We start from the raw sequence: 19,432 nt of genomic DNA, 5'->3' as shown, positions 1-19,432 counted from the left end.
AATCCTGTTGGTCAAAGTGGAGTTTATACTATGTGATCTTCACGTCATATTCATTCAATAACATATATACAACAGCCTAAGCTTTACTGTCTCTCCTTAACACAGCTCATTCAAACACACACACCCTCAGGATGCCTCAACAACCCCACTATTTTCTCTACAAGCAAACCCATCAACTCCTCCGCCACCTCCTCACCCAGCACCAACGTCGATGACATGATCTTCACCTCCAACATACCCGGTCTCTTCTCATCAACAGACGAATAAACCCATACCTCTTTCGGCACATGATCTACTGCCCTGACATCTACCCCACACTTGACCTCTCCAAGCAACAATTCCATATCATCAACCATCACGTTATTCTGATGCTGCACGATTGTTTGCAACCCTTTACTCCCGGCCTGCGAGGTCTTGGTGTAAGCCAGCGCGTCATCTAGATCCACCGTCTCGTACGGCATAGCAGAGCGGTGTTGGTCTTGCAAGGTTTGCATTAACTCAAATCCCGTAGTCTGAAGACCCAGGCGTGCAACAACGGGCGTAATATTAGCACAGGGACCGACGATTCCCTCGACCCCAGGAAGGGCAATGGCCCGACCGTGAACCACTTGGCCGAATATCACGGCAAGAGAATCGGTCTTCTGGGCTAGGACCAAGGACCAGGCTGCTTTGATTGTTGTGGCTATGGTAATATCGCTGGGAAGTGAGGGGAGAGCAGCGATGTTAATGTCGCGGGAAAGTGTAATCGGAGTTCCATTGCTGGTTGCTGACCCGGCTGGATTGAGGTTAAGGTAGGTGAGCGGGATATCCTGGAGGAGATGGCGCCAGAATGTGGTCGCTGTGGGATCGGCCCTCTGAGCTTGCTGGTAGGTAATGTAGTCATTGAACCGGGGGAAGTGGGTCGAAGGTAGGGGATGAGTCTCGTTTGCGTATGCATGGCTCAGATCATTCATGAGAAGGGAAAGTGAGACGGCATCGTATTGGGCGTGAGAAAGCCGCATGATTAATGTATGATCGGCTTCGCCTTGGGTCGCTAGGATGATGCGCAGGTACGGCATACCTGGAACTGTTGGGGTATCTGCATCCTGGCGGCAAATGTCTTCCACGGTACTGGTTGACAGGTCGGCATTGGTTATGGCCACTACCGTGTTTTGGATCACTTGCATGGTGGTCGTTTCATAAGGCACAAAGGAGACCCGGAGAATTGGGTAAGCCTCCACAACACGATGCATGGCCCTAAGAAGACGGGCCGGGTCGATCGGGCCTGGTATGTCGACGACAATGTAGCTCTTCAGTTGTGTGTCTAGCCAGTGGCGCTGGAAGGAGGTTGTGGGAAGGACATCGGCCACGTCAGTCTTCTTGAGGGAGTTAGTTGCAACTACTCTGTCTATTTGGTCGCAATTATCACGTAGGCCGGCCGATGAAGCGGCCGGCACTCGCTGATTATCTCCGTTTGGACTTCTCGTTTGGTCGGCAAGGTCACGTAGACGGGGAGAGTCAAAAATCGCTCGAAGGGAAAGGGCAAGCCCTTGCTGACGTCCCTCAGCAACCAAGCGCATTGCTTGCACGGAGTCACCTCCCAGATAGAAAAAGCTGTCATCCATGCCGATCTCAGCAGGGTCCCTTCCCAGAACAGTTGCAACCAAATCCTGCATTTTGCGCTCCGCTCCGGTGGAAGGAATACGCTTCGTCGAGGCCGTAGCGCGGTATTCACTAAGCGCAGAGCTGGACAGAGCAAGTGCACATTGTCGGAGACGTTTCCGATCGGCTTTGCCAGTGGCTGATAGAGGAAGACGATGCAAAGGGAGGAACACTGCTGGGACCATGTAGTGCGGAAGTCGTTTGTGCATCTTGTTCTGCGCTGCCAGAGCGTCTGCTCGGAAGGACTCGGATGGAGGAAGCAGAATGTTGTCGATGGTGCCGGTCGCTTTAGTGTTTGCATCTGGTTGATGCACGAATGTAACAATATATGGCTGTTGAGGCTGTTCAGGGGTAATCAAATCGACGATGACCGTGCTGGCACTCGAAAATGCCAACTGAGCATGATGTTCGATCTCACCGAGCTCGATGCGCTGCCCATGGAATTTGATCTGGTTATCTTTGCGTCCCACGAAGCAAATGGTGCCCGTAGATGTGTCGAAGCGAACCAAGTCACCGGTTCGGTAGACCCTAGTAGGCGATTTCCGGAGTCGTGACAGCCAGCGTGGAGCATCTGGGAAGGCATTGCTGGTTTTTTCTGGATCCCCAAGATAACCTTGGCTTACATTGGGCCCTTCAATCAAAAGCTCGCCTGTGGCTCCAAGAGGCGACAGCTTGTGATAGTTCCATCTGTCGACAATCCAAAGGGAGCTACCGTTTGGCACGCCAATATCCTTCCCATCGGTGGGAAAGGTGGAGGGTGATGTCGTACTAGCGACAATGGTAGTTTCGGTTGGGCCATAGGCACACACCACCTGTACGTGCCCCCGCCACATATCTAAATCAGAAGCAGCTATCGGCTCGCCTCCGAGGACTAAATTACTTAGCCTAGGAAGGGTCTCTGGCTTCAAGATCCTTGCGACGGAAGGGGTCAGGAGTGCCCAAGTGACGTCCATGTGCTCGATACAACCAGCCAGGTCTTCCTTGTTCTCCGACTCGGACGGGATGATCAGACAGGCACCTGCGATCAGCGCACCCAGTAATTCCAAGATACACCCATCAAATGCATGTGATGCAAACTGTAGCACCCGGCTGTCGGAAGTCATATTGACAGACGTTGTGATGATCGACGCGTTACTGCACAAATTCTGATGGGTGACCATAACCCCCTTGGGGTTTCCCGTGGAACCTGAGGTGAAGATGAGATAGGCGAGAGCTTCTCTCGCTGGTGGTATACCGACAGCCGGTAAGGGGACTGGTCTTTCCTGGGCCAAGGACGTGATGTTGTCGAGCACGACTAAGATAGGAGCCAAATTCGCCGCTGGAACGGCATGCGATGCTGGTGCAATAATCATAGGAGCTTTGATCTGATTGCATATCACACGCAGTCGAGCCATTGGATGCGAGACTTCCAGAAGTGTGAAGGCAGCCCCAGCCTTTAGAACGCCTAGAATGGCGATGACCGTCCATCGGGATTTGGGTGAGTAGATCGGGATGATGTCCTCGGAGGTTACCCCCATTCTAATGAGCCGTGCTGCCAGGCGTGAAGACAAATCGTCGACTTCGGCGTAGGTAAACATGCCGTCCCAGGCACAAACGGCTTGTCGGGAAGCGTGGATACGGCACTGGCCTTGGATCTTCTCATGGATGTATTCATCGGTTGGGGCAAGCATACCAGCGTTCCATTTCACAAGTTGCTCTTTACACTTAGGGCTGATGACCTCGAGCTCACAAAATCGTTGGGTGGGGTCCCTCAGGATTTCACCCAGTACATGAAAGACCGTTCGCAGTAGTGCGTCGGCCTGCTCCGCGGACAGAGATACGGTTTGGTAGCTGCAGACCAGCTGAATAGAGGATTTGTCAACACCGATATTGAGGGCTACATTGTACTGAATTGAATGTTAACATCAGACAATATAGGGGGCTTCGTGGACCAAGTTTGGGGACAAACCTCTGAGACATCATTTGCAGGTAGCATTTCGAGCCGGGTCCCTCGCTCGTCTGGAACGTCGAAGTGAGATATATCTTGCAACGATACGATGGTGTTGAACAGCTGAGACCCGGCCAGTCCCAAACAGGCATACACGTCTGCCAACGCATAATGCTGATGTTGCAAACTACTGGTGAGACGGTTTTGATGGGTGAGGAGTGCGTTCAAGATTGACTCATCCTGTTTAAGCTGGACGGTCGCGGCAAGAACATTGACTAAGGGACCGACCATCGTTTCAACCCCGTCGACAGGCACGTCTCGACCAAGGGTTGTATAGCCGAAACAAACCTCATCCGTGCCTACATAGGCGCCGAGCACAACGGCCCAAACAATTTGGAATAGATTTGTCAATGTGATAGCGTGCTTATGGCATAGATCGTCCATCCGCGCATCGCGGGTCCAGGTGGCACGAATGGCAGAGATAGTACCTTCCGGACTGATCGGGTTCGGCGAAGAAGTCAGTTGTGGAAAGAGACATGGCTCCACTTCCTTGAGATGATTTTGCCAATATGCCTGCGCTTCGGTGTTGTCTTGCAGAGAAAGCCATTTAATGTAATCCACATATTGTGGTACATCTCGATACTGTCCCAGCGAACCTTCGAACGCTTGATTGACCTCCCGTTGAATGACAGCTATCGACATAGCATCGACTAATGCATGACTGACTTTCCAGTCGCAGATTATGGTGTCAGCCGAGTCGCTGGTGATTTTGATCGTGTGAGGTAGGCCATCTGCGGGATTGGTGTCCATCGCATTAATTTGAACCAGGTGTTGAAGGCTACCAGGGACCATGACTACCTGGTGAAAGTGGCTGTGATCTGAAACTGGGAGAAGGAGAGTACGGAGGATGTCATGTCGATTGATCACTTCCGTCCAAGCACCTTTCACCTTTTCCAATGGAAGTTGGTCTGTTGGCCCGCGAGACATAACCTGGAACTTGAATCGTTGCTGATATGCCTGCCGATCGCGCAGCTGGGCCAGCAACATGCCCTGTTGCACGGGGGAGCAAGGGTAGATATCCAAGACGTCTTGAGCACGTAGACCCAGCGAAGGTAGCGTATGATCGAGGAACTGGCTCAGTTGGTCGTAGGTGAGTGCAGACATAAGGGGAAAGTCGGTCAACGTCTTGCGGGGTCCTTCCGCTGACAGTGAACTAGCAGCGGCGACGAGAGTACGTTCACACTCCTTAATACACTGTTCCAGTCGAGCATCCTGCTGCATCAATTGCGGGAATGTAAACTCGAAGGTTAGGCACCCGTTCGCAGTAAACGCGCTAACGTCGATCAATGAAAAGCGTGGCACGTTGTCGGCAATGTCTGAAGCACCGGTGCCGGACTGGATGTCATTGCCGGCTAGCTGTAGCATGGCACCCTCACGATTCATCTCCTGGTACTGGCCCATGTAGTTAAACAGAACTTCCACAACCGGCTTCGTGCGCCCATATGCAACCCTGCCTTCGTCGTTCAGGTAGCGAGAGGTGAAATATGCCCATCCGTTTGCCGGAATGCGTCGGCGCTGGTCCTTGATATAGCTGAGTGCATCGACGAAGTCCCGCATTGTTGTCCGTGATAGGTGATCCCATGGAGTGGACACCAGAGGAGACATGGTCGTAAACCAACCAACCGTTCCCGAAACGTTGATGGCATCCGTCCAAGGCTCTCGCCCATGGCCTTCAACATAAATACTTGGACCCGGACGGTCAGTGAGAGCTTGATTACAAGAGTACCAGAGGGCGGCCTGCAAAATCTCAACCGGTCGAGTATCCATCACCTTGTTAGCGCTTCCGAAGAGGATGTCAGTCACAGTGCGGTCCAAGGTACATCGGGATATTGAGGTTTGCCCGAACGTGTTCGACTCGGAAGAAATTCCCCAGTACCTCATGACATCGAAGTCATCATTTGCTTCCTGGAAGCCAGGTAAAGCACGCGCGGGAGTGAGGTGTTCGGCGCTGTATTCGGCCTGTAATTGACTCCAGGTTATGAAAGGAACCGACCCTGTGGCGGAACTGAGAGAGCCTGTCTGGAGATATTCCTCCAGCTCCCCGTGCAAAATGCGCCACGAGACAAGGTCAATAATCAGATGATGGGCCGCCAGGTAGACGAGCTGCCTACCGTCCTCGAGCTCTACCAGATCCACGGTCAAGAGCGGCCCATCCTGAATAGACAATGCCATCTGAGCCGTTGTAAAAAGTGTTGGCAGCGACTCACGAGTTATCTGGTTGTGCGCAGCCAACCGGTAAAAGTTACTAGCAGGCTCAGAATCCAGGGACTTTACCTGCTGGAACCACTGGCCGGAATCCTTGCGGCAGAATCTCGCGCGTAGCATAGAATGCCTTCCAACGAGAATATCCAAGCCTCCGGCGAGTTCCTCTACACTGACCCGGCGGCTGGTGCGAAGGAGCAGGCTCTGGTTAAAGTGATTCGGCCCCTCTGGGGCAACTTCGAAAAAGAGTTGCTGGATAGGGGCGAGAGCAACCCATTCGTCCACCGGCTCTGCAGGTAGCGAGACTGACGCGCAGTCAGTGGTTCTGATAGAATTAAGATGGCATATCAGTTGCTCGATGGTACGGTGTCGGAAGAGATCCGCACTGGTGATATGAATGCCAGCCGCATTGCATTTGGTGGCGACTTGCATCCCGGAAATGGAGTCGCCGCCGATGCGGAAGAAATCGTCGTTGACTCCAATTGTGTTCGGGTCCAGTGACAATACTCGGGCCCAGATAGCCTGCATCTCCTGCTCTTGGAATGTTTTTGGTCGGTCAGGAACGCGGAGGCCTGATCCAGCAGCGTACTCGTTGAGCCTTTGGCGTGGAAGCTCTGCTATCATCTCGCGCAGGTGGCGACGGTCCAACTTTCCAGATGCACTTAGAGGCAGACGCGAAATATGTAGATACATGCTGGGAATCATGTATTGTGGAACCTTTCGAGATAACGCGCTATCAATGGCCATAACATCTAGGGCACATTGGGATTGACTTGGGTGCAATAGTTTAACCTCTCGCTCTGTTGGCTTTTGTGGCGTTGACATTTCTTCCAGAAAGGCAGCCAAAATGAGATTCTGGTTGTCCGCACTGTGAAGCATCTCGACAGCCATCTTTTGCGTCGCAGGTATTAGAGGACGGAGGTGAGCTTCGACGTCCGCCAACTCAATACGTTGTCCATGAAGCTTGAGCTGGCCGTCTCTTCGCCCGATGAAGGCCAGCTTGCCGTCCACATCAGCATAACGCACGAGGTCGCCGGTCCGATAGAGCCGCTTTGGCTCTTGGTCATCAGGATACAGTGTTTGAAGCCATTTAGGAGGCCGTATGAATGCCGGAGTGGTTCGGTCAGGATCGTTAATATAACCCCGACCGACAGTAATCCCCTCAATTAGCAATTCTCCAACAGCGCCTATGGGTGCTAGGCGATCTGGGTTCTGCAGGTCAACTACCCAGCAACGACAGGCGTTGGGTCTCCCTATCAACCGATTCTCAGATGGTTTTGTCACTTCGGTCAATGCAGCCACGATGCAACACTCCGCTGGCCCGTATAGCTGGACGATCTGGCGGAGTCTCGGGCTCCAGATGGCGATATCCTCGGACGTCATAGACTCCCCACCGAGTCCCAAGGCTTGGAGGGACGGAACATCATCTGGGGTGATTAGTCTTAGGCAGGAAGGTGTGAGAAAAGCCCAAGTAACGTTGAAATCCCGGATACACTTGGCCAGATCCGTCTGCCTTGCGGTTTCATCAGGGATACATAGACAGCCACCAGCGTGCCATGCTATCAGGTGTTCCATCATGCTGGCGTCAAAGGCGAAGCTGGCAAAATGAAGTACCCGAGATGCTGGGCGGAGTAGGCAAGAACGAGCTATTGATGCAGTTGAAGCCGCCAGACCGCGATGATCAAGCGGGATCCCCTTCGGTCGACCTGTTGATCCAGAGGTAAACGGGGCATATGCAGCCTGGGTAGAGCTTATTGTGGGTAGACTGGACCATCCTTCGGGCAATGGTTGTGATGCTGCGAACTGTACACTCAGGGCCGGGGTCTCAAGATTTCTAGCCACATCGAGGAGGGACTGGGAGGTCAGGATAAGGCGCGGTCGTGCTTGATCCAGGATATTCTTGATTCTGTCTGTTGGATGGGCCGGGTCGAGAGTAATCAGAATGGCACCGGCTTTGAAAACCGCGAGAATTCCGGCCGCCGCCCACCGGGACTTTTCATGGTAAAGAGCGATAAAGTCTCCGGAGGATACATCATGTGCGAGGATTTGACTTGCTACGAGAGAAGAGCATCTCTCTAGTTCCTCGTAAGTCCATTCCCCGTCCCAAGCACAGACAGCGGGTGCATGAGGGGTGCGGCTACTCCACTCACACACTGCGTCATGGGCACACCCGTCGGCAATTGTTTCTCCAGTATTCCATCGTATCAAAGTCTCTTTGTCACTGCACGACACGGCATCAAGTTCAAGTACTGCCATGTCAGGCTCATTCCACAGCTGGGTTAGAACGAGCTCCCAATTAGCGAGCATCCGCTCCAACGTGACTCCGTCCAGAACGACTGGATCAAACACGGCACTCAAATGCAGTCTGGCACCGTCAGGCTCACACACCAACATTAGCGGATACGTATCCACGCCCTCGAGTTCGGCCACATCCTGCAAACTTGAAAGCAAAGTAGAACGGTATTTGTTGTTAGGCTGTTCACGCGGCTGGATTACAAGCAGCGTTTGGAAGCCACAAGCGGCAGCAGCAGATTCACCAAGGCGACGGATATGCTGTAGGCCCAGGTGTTCATGATCCATTCTTTCCCAGCTATCATCTTGTACCCTCTGCAGAAGTGAGGTGAGTCTCTCTGTTTGGTCACCGAGCGAGATGCGAACAGGTACAGTCGTAATTGTGGGACCGACCATGCGATCAATCGCTGGCACAGGCGCGGAACGTCCGGTACTAACACTACCAAAGACAACGTCATTATCCTCTGCATATCGCGACACAGTCACGGCCCAAGCTGCTTGAATCTTTGTCGCCATAGTATACTGGGCTCTGGGGGTCGCTGTTGGCATAGTCAGTGAGCGGGTTCGGCGTTCCTTCGGCTGAACTTGGTGGTCGACGCCGGGCAAATTAGGGAACACGCCTCCTGCAAAGCTGTCCAGATGCGTGGTCCAAAAGGCCTGTGCCGCCACTTTGCCCGCAATGAGGTGTTTGATGAATGGGGTGAAGGGCTGTGGCCGCAAGTCCCGACCATGGTAGGCATCCTCAACTGCCTCCTTGAGGAGTGGCATCGACCATCCATCGTAGAGAGCATGATGAATGGCCACCAGGAGCATCCGAGGTTGATTTTGCCGGTGTACTACAGCCAGGCGCAGAAGGGGAGATCCAGAGGTCATGTTCGACGTTAGGTCCGGGAGAACGTCGCCCTCTCGCAAGGAATATGTGTCCCATGGAAGCCCTTTCGCACGCTGCACAACCTGCACTGCCGTGTTGTTGTCGGTCAGGATAATCCGGGTCCGGAGGATTGGATGCGCCTCAGCAGCTTTACCCCAGGCGTAGTGCAGCCGTGCGAGATCGACCTGCTCGGAAAGATCGCAGGTCAAAGTTGTGGTATAAACCCCAGGTGTGCGGGCCGTGAGTGCTATCATCCCCTCTTGCAAAGCTGTGGCGGGATAAATATCTTCAATATCCTTGTGTGGGATCTTGCAATGCTCTACAGCCTGTGCACGGACCTTATCCAGAACATCTGCGCCACCATCCAGCAAGGAAAATTGGACTGAGATAGGAGCAGCTGCTTCGGCCAGGGCCGCCTTCTTCTTCCTTTTAGATGACGAAGATGATGAAGATGAGGAAGACACGGACGGAGTCTTAGTGGAAGAGGAACCGCCCTGCAGCTGCTTCAGAAGACCAGCAATATCCACCTTCTTGCCCTTCTCTTGGGCTAATTGGGCCAGCTGGGCAGTGGCCAGCTGTAAGAAGTCGTCGTCGACTCCGTCATTGGTGGAAGAGTCGTCTGGCGTGCTGAATGTAAACCCTTCCTCCGTTGTGGACGAAGCTGAGCTTGCTGACTGCCCAGCGGGTTCCCCAACTTCGGCGGCTAACTGACAAATAGTCGGATATCTGAACATCTGGGGAACGCTCAACGACAGCTTGTATTTATCCCGAGCTGTGGCTACCAACTTCATGGCAGAGACAGAGTCACCGCCCAACTCAAAGAAGCTGTCATCGCCATGCATTGTCTCAGCCTCGAGTCCCAGTGTCGCAGCCATCAACTCCAACAGTGTCCGCTCCAGCTCCGATGCTGGCGTCCATTTGACGGACTTCCTCATTCCTTCAATGGTGTTCTTATGGGCGGCACTAGATGCTAGCAGCAAGGAACCCATCTCACGCAGTCGCCGCCGATCTGCCTTGCCGTTGACCGACAGCGGAATAGTGTCCAGGGCATAATACACCGACGGTATCATGTGGCGGGGCAGGACTTCCTCAAGCGCTTCCAAAGCAGTCTTGGGTAAGACAATTTGCGAGATAGGTATCATTCCTTCCAAGTTACATGCAGACGACGACTCAACATCTGCCGCAGTCAGCCCACTGACAAAAGCGACCAGGCTAGCCTGAGCACGCATCTTCCCCGCCGGAACGACCATCTCCACCACAATCTGTGCTTGCTGCAAGCTCTTTCGTAGATGATACTCGACCTCTTGCAACTCAATGCGTTGTCCGCGCAACTTGACCTGCGTGTCCTTCCGTCCCATATACCGTAGACTACCATCGTCAGCATACCGCACCAAATCACCTGTTCGGTATAAGGCATGTTGTGATGGAAGCCATGGTAAACTGGGAAGGAAGGCTTCATGCGTCCGTGCTGGGTCATCCAGATATCCACGAGTGACCAAGCGGCCTTCGACGACCAACTCGCCGACTGCTCCCAACGGAGCCAGTCGATTAGGGTTCTCAGCCTCAGTCACCCACAACCTGACCCCAGCGACAGCATAGCCCAGATCTACTGGCTCATCAGTAGGTTTCATCGGCCCGGCGATTGTAACCATGATGGATGTTTCTGTAGGCCCTGCACCGTTGTAGAGGTCAAGAACCGGAGCGAACCGCTCCACATCCAGCCGGGACATCGGTTCGCCGACCATGATCAGGCTCTTCAATGTTGGCAGAGCCCCTGGCTCCAACAGCCTCCCGACCGAGGGGGTCAGCATAGCCATGTTGACCGCAAAGCGGGAGATACAACCAGGCACATCAGAAAGACGGTCTTCCTCACAAGGCACGCAGATACACCCGCCATGTGCCAAGGTAGTGAAGATCTCCGCCAGGGCAGCATCGAAGGTCAACGAGGCAAAATGCAGCATGCGGGTGTGGCGGGAGAAGCGTAATGTACGGCCATGGCCCAGGAGCACACTGGTCGCGAGTGCACCATGCTCCATCAGAATGCCTTTCGGGGTGCCAGTGCTGCCGGATGTGAAGAGAATGCTGATGAGGTCATGTTCATCTAAGGCTGGGAACTCGTAGTCCCAGGCTGCTGGGGCACAGACGGAGGTCGTTGATAGTACACGGGCATCAGCAGTCGCAAACCGCTCTTCGTATGTAGGATCGGCAACGATCAGGGCGGCATTGCACCTTTTTGCCAGCCATTGGAGGCGCTTCGCTGGGTCCGTCGGGTTCGAGAGTACCAGCACGCACCCTGCCCGCACGATGCCAAGAACGGTGGCTACAGTACGACTCGACCGGTCCGCACACACCAGAATGCGGTCTCCCAGTTGTACGCCTTGATGAAGAAGATTGCGAGCCACCCAGGAAGACTGCTCATACAGTTCCTTGTAGGTCAGGGATCCATCCCATCCATCGATGGCAGCGCCTTCCGGATGGCGCGTCACCCAGCGGTCGATCATTGACACCACATTGCCGCGGACGGCTTCTAGAGGTAGCAACGTAGGGCCGTCAGCCAGGGCGGAGCAAACATCACTTGCCTGCAGTAGACTGAGAGTGTTGAGAGCCTCGTCGGGCTGGAAGGCAAAGCAGTTCATGGCGCCCTGCAGGGCCTCGGCTAGATGGGTGATTTCGAAGCCCGTCAAATTAGGCCAATAGAGGAAGCCCAATTTGATGTGACCTTCGTGGACATCCACACTAATGGCGATGTCGTACTATGCCGGGTTACATGTCATCAGTAGGGGTACGGCCAGGAGGCTGGATTTCGAACTCACCTCAGTCGGGTCATCCTGTTCACGAATCTCCTCCAAATCAAGTAAGGCGTCCTCGTCCTCTGCACTTGGAGGCACCCATTCCATGGAGATTGCCGTGTTGAATAGCCCCTGTCCGTGTGTTTGCTTCAGCCCGCGTTGTGCCTCTGCCAACGGGTAGTGCTGGAACGGCAAGCTAGCGACATAATCCTCCTGTATCTTCTTGGCGATACTAGCGATCGTGGAAGCCTCGCTTAGTCTTGCCCGACAGACCTGCATACTGAGACACAGACCAAAAATGGTCTCGACCTCAGGCACCGGCACGTTGCGTCCGGACGAGACGTAGCCGAAGCAAACATCCTGTGATTGGGTATAGGCGCGCAGTACCAGCGCCCATGCAGCGCGGATCGCACAAGCGAGTGTAACCTGGCGCTCTTTGCATCGCTGCAGGAACGCCGCACTGTTGTCGAAGCCGAAGTCGCGCCGCTGCAGCGTCCGAGGCCATTCAGGGGGGCCATCGCTCGGTGTACTCACCGCATGAGTAGGGATGTGGCATGGTACACAGTCGGCTAAGTAGTTAGTCCAATATCTCGCACTATCGTCGGTTTGTCGTGTGCGATGGTAGTTGGCAAACATGCGGTAGTCTGGGCCTCGCCGTAGGGGGGCACTGGAGGAGCAAGCGCGGATGAATTCGCGTCGGAAAACAGACAACGCATAGCCGTCCATGATGACGTGAGAGATTTCCAACATGAAATAAGGTACTCTTCCGCGGCAGGTCAGCAAAAGCATGCGGTGTAAGGGGGCATTGGCACGAAATGGCACAAGCTCCTCCGTGAACATGGCGAGGGCGGCTTCAGCTCTGAGGTCGCGCGGCACCTCACGCATTCTAAGCTCCATTGGAACCGACCGCAACACAATTGAATGGTATATGGCCTCTGGGGACAGGTCATCCACGAAGACTGTGCGTAGTGAAGGATGTCTTTCGACAAGGGATGCCCAGGCCTGTTGGATGCGTTCCACGGTAGGCAGGCAACCACCTTTCAGCTGCACGCGGTGGAAGAAGCGCATGTGGTAAGCTCCAGGCCGACGAATCTGGCCAAGGAACATGCCCTCTTGCATGGTGGTGCAGGGGAAAACATCTTCCACCTCTTCAAGTTGCGTTACACCTAGCTTGTCAAGATCGTAGTCATCTGACAACCGGGTCCAGAGATTCGAGTAATCCACTGCCATCTCCGCCACCTGCTGAGCAGGGGTCTCCTGCACTTCTGCCAAAGAGGCAGCCTCTCGGACGCCTTCGCAAGACAAGATATGCACCATGCTAATCTTGATCTGACGAGCTCGACATCTGGCTACGGCATCTAGGGCCTTGATGGAATCCCCGCCCAGCGCAACAAACGGCTGCTGCAGGCCTACTTCGGTGGTGGATAAACCCAGCGCTTCAGCCCAGGCGAGCTGAACCTCCTGCTCTAACCGACTGAGGCCGAGAACATGATCTTCGGCTTCCAAGCTGCGGCCAGTGATTGCGTCGAAAGTCTCCTGGCTCATCTTCTGTACCCAATCCCGCAGTTGTACGCGATCAATCTTGCCAGAGGCTGACATGGGCATGCGCCCAACGAATGCCCAGATGGTTGGTACCATGTACCGCGGTAGAGCGTGTTGAAGTTGCGAACGCAGCCTTTTCACTGTCTCCTGAACGATCGGATCGCGGCGATCTAACAGTGGAATCTCGTCGGCAGCCGTATCCTGGTTGCCAGTGCTGGTACCCTTAACTGTGAGAATAGCAATGAGGTTGTTCTTGCATAGGCCCGCCTGAGGCGCCATGGCAATGGCATACTGAACACCGGACTCCAGCCCCAGTTGATATTCCACCTCGGCCAGTTCGAGTCTCTGGCCATTGAGCTTGACTTGTGTGTCAGCACGGCCGCAGAAGGTGATAGTACCGTCCGAGTTCCAGCGCACAAGATCACCTGTTCGGTAGAATCGGAATCCACCAAACTGGGGATCATCCTTCGCCACAAATCCAACTTCTTCAAGGAATGCCTCAGCTGTCTTTACTGGATTCTTCAGGTATCCCATGCCGACAATGGGCCCAGAAACAAGTAACTCTCCAATAGCGCCAACAGGGACCAGTTTATTGTAATCGTGTACATCTGTTACCCAGCAAGCAGCCGAGTTGGGAGGACCAATGTTCAATGGATCCGCATCAGGCCGTGTAATCGGACGCGACGACGAATTAATGGAACACTCGCTGGGGCCATAGAACTGCCAGAGATTAATCCGCTCTGACCACATAGTGACTATCTCCTTGGGGAAGGCTTCACCACCCAGGCACATTGTCTTCAGCCCGGGCACGTCGTCGGGTCTCAAGGCGCGGGCAAGTGAAGGTGTCATGATAACATGATTAACCTGCCACCTGTTGATGGCGTCGGATATGCTGGTTTCAATCTCCTCTGTGCGCGGCACACACACACAAGCCCCAGATCCCAGACTAGTGCATATCTCCAGTAGACTCATGTCGAAAGTGTGGCTCAGCATTTGAAGGACACGGCTCTCGGGACCATACTTCCAACTAGGGGCGTTACGGAGAGCACCGTTTAGCCAGTTCGAATGGGACAGCATGCAACCTTTCGGTCGGCCCGTAGAGCCGCTAGTGAAAATCACGTAGAAAAGGTCCTCTGGCTTTCCGAGGGCTTCCACCGTCGCATCTGCAGCTGGCTTGGGATAGTTGTCGATAGGGAGCGTAGGCAGACGTTCAGCCCAGAACGATTCGTACTTCGTCCAAGTTACCACGAACGGTGCTTCGATGACATCCAGGATGGCGTCGAGTCGTCCAGCAGGGAGATTCGGGGGGACGCTAACAAAGGCCCCGCCGGCCTTGGACACAGCCAGCATAGCAACCAGAGCTGCTCCCGACCGTTCGAAGGAAATGGGGACCACGGATCCTGGACCCACACCGCGTTGCTGGAGGTACGCTGCGAGCAGGCGTGCCTCCCTTACGAGGTCTGCGTAGGTAAGCTTCGTGTCCCAGGCATCGACCGCCAGAAAGTGTGGTCGATTAGTGGCGTGTCGCTCAATCACATCATGGAAACACTCTTCCCATATACCAGGGACATTAGCATTAAACCGCCAGATGTGCTCAAGGTGTGCCGGACTCATAAGGTTGAGGTCCTTGATTAGCCTGTCGTTGTCGCATGTCCCTACCTCGGCCAGCGCCTGGGCCATGGCAGTACCCACATTTGCTGCCTGCGCGTCGGTCAACAGAGATAGGTAGTAGGTCAGTGATAGTGAAATGTGTCCTTGCTCATCACGATAAATATGCAACGAAAGGAAGGACTCCTAGATGTCCGTCAGCATCCAGAAACCCAGCCCGGCCACTGTACTACGGGTGGTGACACGCGTACCTCGGTTTGTGTAACAAATAACGACTCAATATCCTTCGCAAAGGTGATGATGGTATTGGCAGTCTCTCCGGAAACCTGGCCGGCACCCACGAGCGCTGGGTGCAACAATTGCTCGGCAGCGTAAGTGAGGGACTGGCGAGACATATCTCCCTCGACCTTCAAGTCGGCCAATGCTGTCGTATCCGGACCAGTCGTGGGCACCACGTAAAAGGCCACTTCATCGGTGCCTACGTAGCTGGATAGAACGAGGCCCCAGGCTGCCAGGATATGGGATTCTGTCTCACTACCTGGGGCCTTCCATCCGCTCAGGTCGATTGTGTATGTGCGCCGACCCGCGGCACGAGTATGATCTGGTTTCGGGACATACCCATCTGTCAAGGTAGGGAAGATGCAGGAAAAGCGACTCATGTTGTGCAGGTAGAACTATCGCACTGGAAGATTTCACCGAATACTATCAAGATAAAGATGAAGTCACTAGTTACTGAAACTAGATAAGTCAATAGTCACTATTGCATTGTAGTAGTACCTATTGACACTATATATATTCATCCATCACGTTGGTAACCGGTCTCCAGCTGCCGGCGTCCGTGCCACTAACGCAAAAACAACCAGGGTAAGCAAACAGAATAACATCGGATTTGCGGCTGAGCTGCAGCAGAGCATACTTTGTGATAAATTAACAGGGCAAATACAAAGTCCATTGCTGCAGAGCTGAAAGAGAAGTTGCATCGGAATCGCACCGGAAAACAGTGGAGACGTACTGTAACGTGACGGTAATCCGCGGTCCGAGATCCCAAACCGGGCTGAAGCCCTACTTAACGGACTCAGCAATCCCCTCTTGTTTTCGCACGCTTCAAGGACTTGATCAGCTTACTTTCAATTAATCCACAACTATTAAGAAGAAACAGAATTACAAGCTGAAAATAAGTATGGCCACCACAGCTGACGTGCTCATCATCGGCGGTGGTCCCGCCGGCCTCGCCACGGCCCTGGCGCTATCCCGCAAGTTACATTCTGTACTCCTCTTCGACAGCCAGGAATATCGCAACCGCCAGACATCCCACATGCATAATGTCCTCGGATTTGATGTAGGTTACTTCCCTTTCTTGCCTACCTAGAATCGATCATGCTAATTACTCCTGCATTTCCGTTAGCATGTGGAACCTGCACGTTTCCGCGCCGCCATCCACGACACCCTTCTGCATAGATACACCACCAATACCATCATCAACAAGAAGATCATCCAAGCACGCAAGCTACCCCACGACGGTATAGGGACCCGCTTCGAGGTCACTGATGAAGATGGAATTTCATACCTGGGTTCAAAGCTTGTTCTCGCTACGGGAGTACGCGACATCATGCCCCCCATTGACGGGTACGCCGAGAACTGGGGCCGGCTCATATTCCACTGCCTCTTCTGCCATGGGTATGAGGAGCGTGGCGCAGCAAATGCAGGTCTACTGGTAGCAGAGAGTTCACAACTACAGGCGAATCCCTCTGTAGGTCTGATCCTCGGACAGATGGTTCGTCGCTTCGCCGACAAAGTGACCTTATTCACCAACGGCATTGAAGACACCACGGTCGCCGTGAAAGAAGCCGGTGCGGAAGCGCAAGGGTTCATCATTGAATCTCGCCCAATCCTTTCGTTCGAAAAAATTGTTTCGGCTGATGAGGGTTCGCGAGACACCCTGCGGGTCTGGCTGGGACAAGAAGACGGAGGGGAACCTCCTAACAGCTATATGGATATGGGATTTCTCACGCATATGCCGGATACAGTCGTTACGAATGACTGGAGCAGCCAGCTTGGGCTAGAGCTGGATGGAAATGGGATTTACAAGCAGAAGGATGTCACGATGGAGACCACGGTGCCAGGCGTTTTTGTGGCTGGTGATCATGCCTCCGTAGCGAAGGACGTTCCTAATGCTGGGAGCAATGCCACGTTTGTGGCTTCGGCAGTTGCAGTGCAGTTGACGGTCGAGCATTCCCAGGGACAGTAGTAGAGTAGTCCGGGGTTATGTAGAGTAATAGCATTGCGGTGGTGCAGGATGTGTGGTGATTAGGATATTTGCGAATTGCTTATGTACGGAGTAGTATGTATTATTGGAACAATTGAGCATAACGTAAAGCGAATTGGGACTTTGTTACCTGGGCTCAGCTCCTGTTGTATGTGGAACACCCATTCCGGTCCGGTTGGTGATAATGCATCGATTTATTTCCATCTGCGGACCGAGCTGCAGATCCGAGTCCGGCCGGAAATCCGCTCCACCGACCACAGACGCCCGATCACCCCATCGTATATGATCATTTGGAAGGAGGCCGCTGCGCATCTCCAGACCAGTCCCAATTTCTCAGATTATGTTAGACTCTGCAGCAGATTCCTCCGTCGTTGAGGACCGGCCTAGTGACTCCGAAAAAATCGCGCACGAAACCCCTACCGACACGAACGCACCGACACAATGGGGCCAGATTGCGATACTGTTGGCGCTGTATCTGGTGATGTTTGCAGTTGCGCTGGTACAATTTTATGTTTCTATGCTTCAAAGCCGTCAATTACGAAAATGCAAAGCTAATGTGTTGATGCTCTGACAGGACAACACGATACTTGCACCTGCTCTCCCCGTCATCACGGACCATTTTCACTCTCTCGACGACATGGGATGGTACAGCTCGGTCTACCTACTGACAATGTGCGCCACGCAGATCCTCCACGGTCGGCTGTGTACCATGTACTCCATTAAATGGATTTACATGACAAATCTGGTAATCTTCGAAATCGGATCCGTCGTGTCGGCGGCAACTCCCACCTCGGTTGGCTTGATACTTGGACGGGCTATCACGGGAATAGGCGCTGCAGGGCTTCTTTCAGGGACTATCTTGCTCATTGCTGCGAGCATGTCTTTGCGGCTTCAGGCAACGACTTTGGGTATTCTTGGGGGGTTGAAGGGCGCTGCAGCCGTGGCTGGGCCATTGTCAGATATACTCCTTTTCTCCATATATCTCTCCGAGAAGTATAAAGGTCAATGCTGACGAGTAAATGTTTATAGGATGGGTGGGGCTTTCACAGACAAGGTTTCCTGGCGATGGTGCTTCTACATCAATCTCCCCCTGGGCGGAGTCGGCGCCGTGGTCATCCTTTTCTTATTCCATGCGCCCTCTCCTACTTTCGTTCCTGATGCAACGAAAGGCAGCCGACTAAAACAGCGATTAAACCAGCTCGATATTGAGGGCACAGTACTCTTCAGTGCGTGCATTATTTGTCTCCTACTGGCCATCGAATGGGGTGGGGCAAAATGGACCTGGAGCAACGGTCGCATTATTGCCCTGTTCGTGATCTTCGGGGTCACATTGGTAGCCTTCTGCATTGTGCAGGCCAAAAAGAAAGAAATGGCAATGATCCCACCAAGGGTAGCGCAGAACCGAAATGTCTGGAGCTGCGGTCTATATAGCGCCATGCTTGGAGCTGCATTCTATATTCTCGTTTACTATGTAAGCCCTCGTCCTATTCGCTCTTGAAGAGCGACATAGTGCTTCAACACCGCTAACAAACATCTGCTCGCAAACAGCTCCCTATATGGTTTCAAGTAATCAAAGGTGCCTCCGCCGTACGCTCGGGGATTATGAACCTTCCCATGCTCGTATCGCTGATTGTGATCTCCATTCTCAGCGGTGCCTTAGTCTCCGCCATGGGATACTACACTCCCACTATGATCATGGGCTGTATCCTGGTACTCATCAGCACCGCGCTGATGACCACCTTTACTCCGGACACTGGGACCGTAAAATGGGCTGGCTACCAAGTCATCATGGGTGCTGGAATTGGCATGGGGGCGCAGCAAACTGTCCTCGCTATGCAGGCTTCACTACCCGCTAAAGACGTGCCTGTTGGTACGGCTCTGATGATATTCTATCAGACGCTTGGAGGTGCTGTTTTCCTGATCGTGGCGCAGAATATCTTTCAGCATGAGCTGTTGAAAAGATTAACCGCTAGGAATATTCCGGGTGTAGATGCGAGCAGTGTGGCCGCTGCGGGAGCGACGGAGGTTAGGAACCTAGTGCCCGCAGAGTATCTGGGAGAGGCGTTAGAGGCGTATAATGCAGCAGTGGTGAGGACGTTTTATATCTCGGTTGCGTTGGCGGGAGTGGCGGTTTTGGCAACGTTTGTGCCGGAGTGGAAGTCGGTGAAGACGGGGGTGAAGAATAGAGAAGAGCAGGACAATGTCGAATGCGGAGGGAATGAGATCGTGTAGAT

At 53.6% G+C, this 19,432-nt stretch overlaps 3 protein-coding genes across 3 annotated transcripts; 2 read left to right on the top strand and 1 right to left on the bottom strand.

Moving 5' to 3' along the window:
* Nucleotides 1–110: 110 nt before the first annotated feature.
* BO79DRAFT_280900 (nonribosomal peptide synthase) lies at nucleotides 111–15,591 on the bottom strand (the record flags this gene model as incomplete). The annotated part of the gene is made up of 4 exons (XM_025688101.1): nucleotides 111–3,527; nucleotides 3,590–11,746; nucleotides 11,807–15,118; nucleotides 15,184–15,591. 4 exons carry the CDS (start codon nucleotides 15,589–15,591, stop codon nucleotides 111–113), a joined length of 15,294 nt encoding a protein of 5,097 aa, XP_025541612.1.
* A 521-nt stretch (nucleotides 15,592–16,112) lies between these two features.
* Nucleotides 16,113–17,180, top strand: BO79DRAFT_252959 (NAD(P)/FAD-dependent oxidoreductase; the record flags this gene model as incomplete). The annotated part of the gene is made up of 2 exons (XM_025685961.1): nucleotides 16,113–16,271; nucleotides 16,338–17,180. 2 exons carry the CDS (start codon nucleotides 16,113–16,115, stop codon nucleotides 17,178–17,180), a joined length of 1,002 nt encoding a protein of 333 aa, XP_025541611.1.
* Nucleotides 17,181–17,538: 358 nt separating this feature from the next.
* Nucleotides 17,539–19,430, top strand: BO79DRAFT_280896 (MDR family MFS transporter; the record flags this gene model as incomplete). Its single annotated transcript, XM_025688100.1, has 4 exons — nucleotides 17,539–17,697; nucleotides 17,773–18,152; nucleotides 18,228–18,669; nucleotides 18,747–19,430. 4 exons carry the CDS (start codon nucleotides 17,539–17,541, stop codon nucleotides 19,428–19,430), a joined length of 1,665 nt encoding a protein of 554 aa, XP_025541610.1.
* Between the last annotated feature and the right edge of the window lie 2 nt (nucleotides 19,431–19,432).

Source organism: Aspergillus costaricaensis (assembly GCF_003184835.1).
Source record: "Aspergillus costaricaensis CBS 115574 unplaced genomic scaffold BO79scaffold_9, whole genome shotgun sequence".
In the NCBI taxonomy this organism is placed as follows: domain Eukaryota; kingdom Fungi; phylum Ascomycota; class Eurotiomycetes; order Eurotiales; family Aspergillaceae; genus Aspergillus; species Aspergillus costaricensis.
Note: the sequence above shows the minus strand (reverse complement) of the source record. Positions and strands in the feature narration are given on the sequence as shown.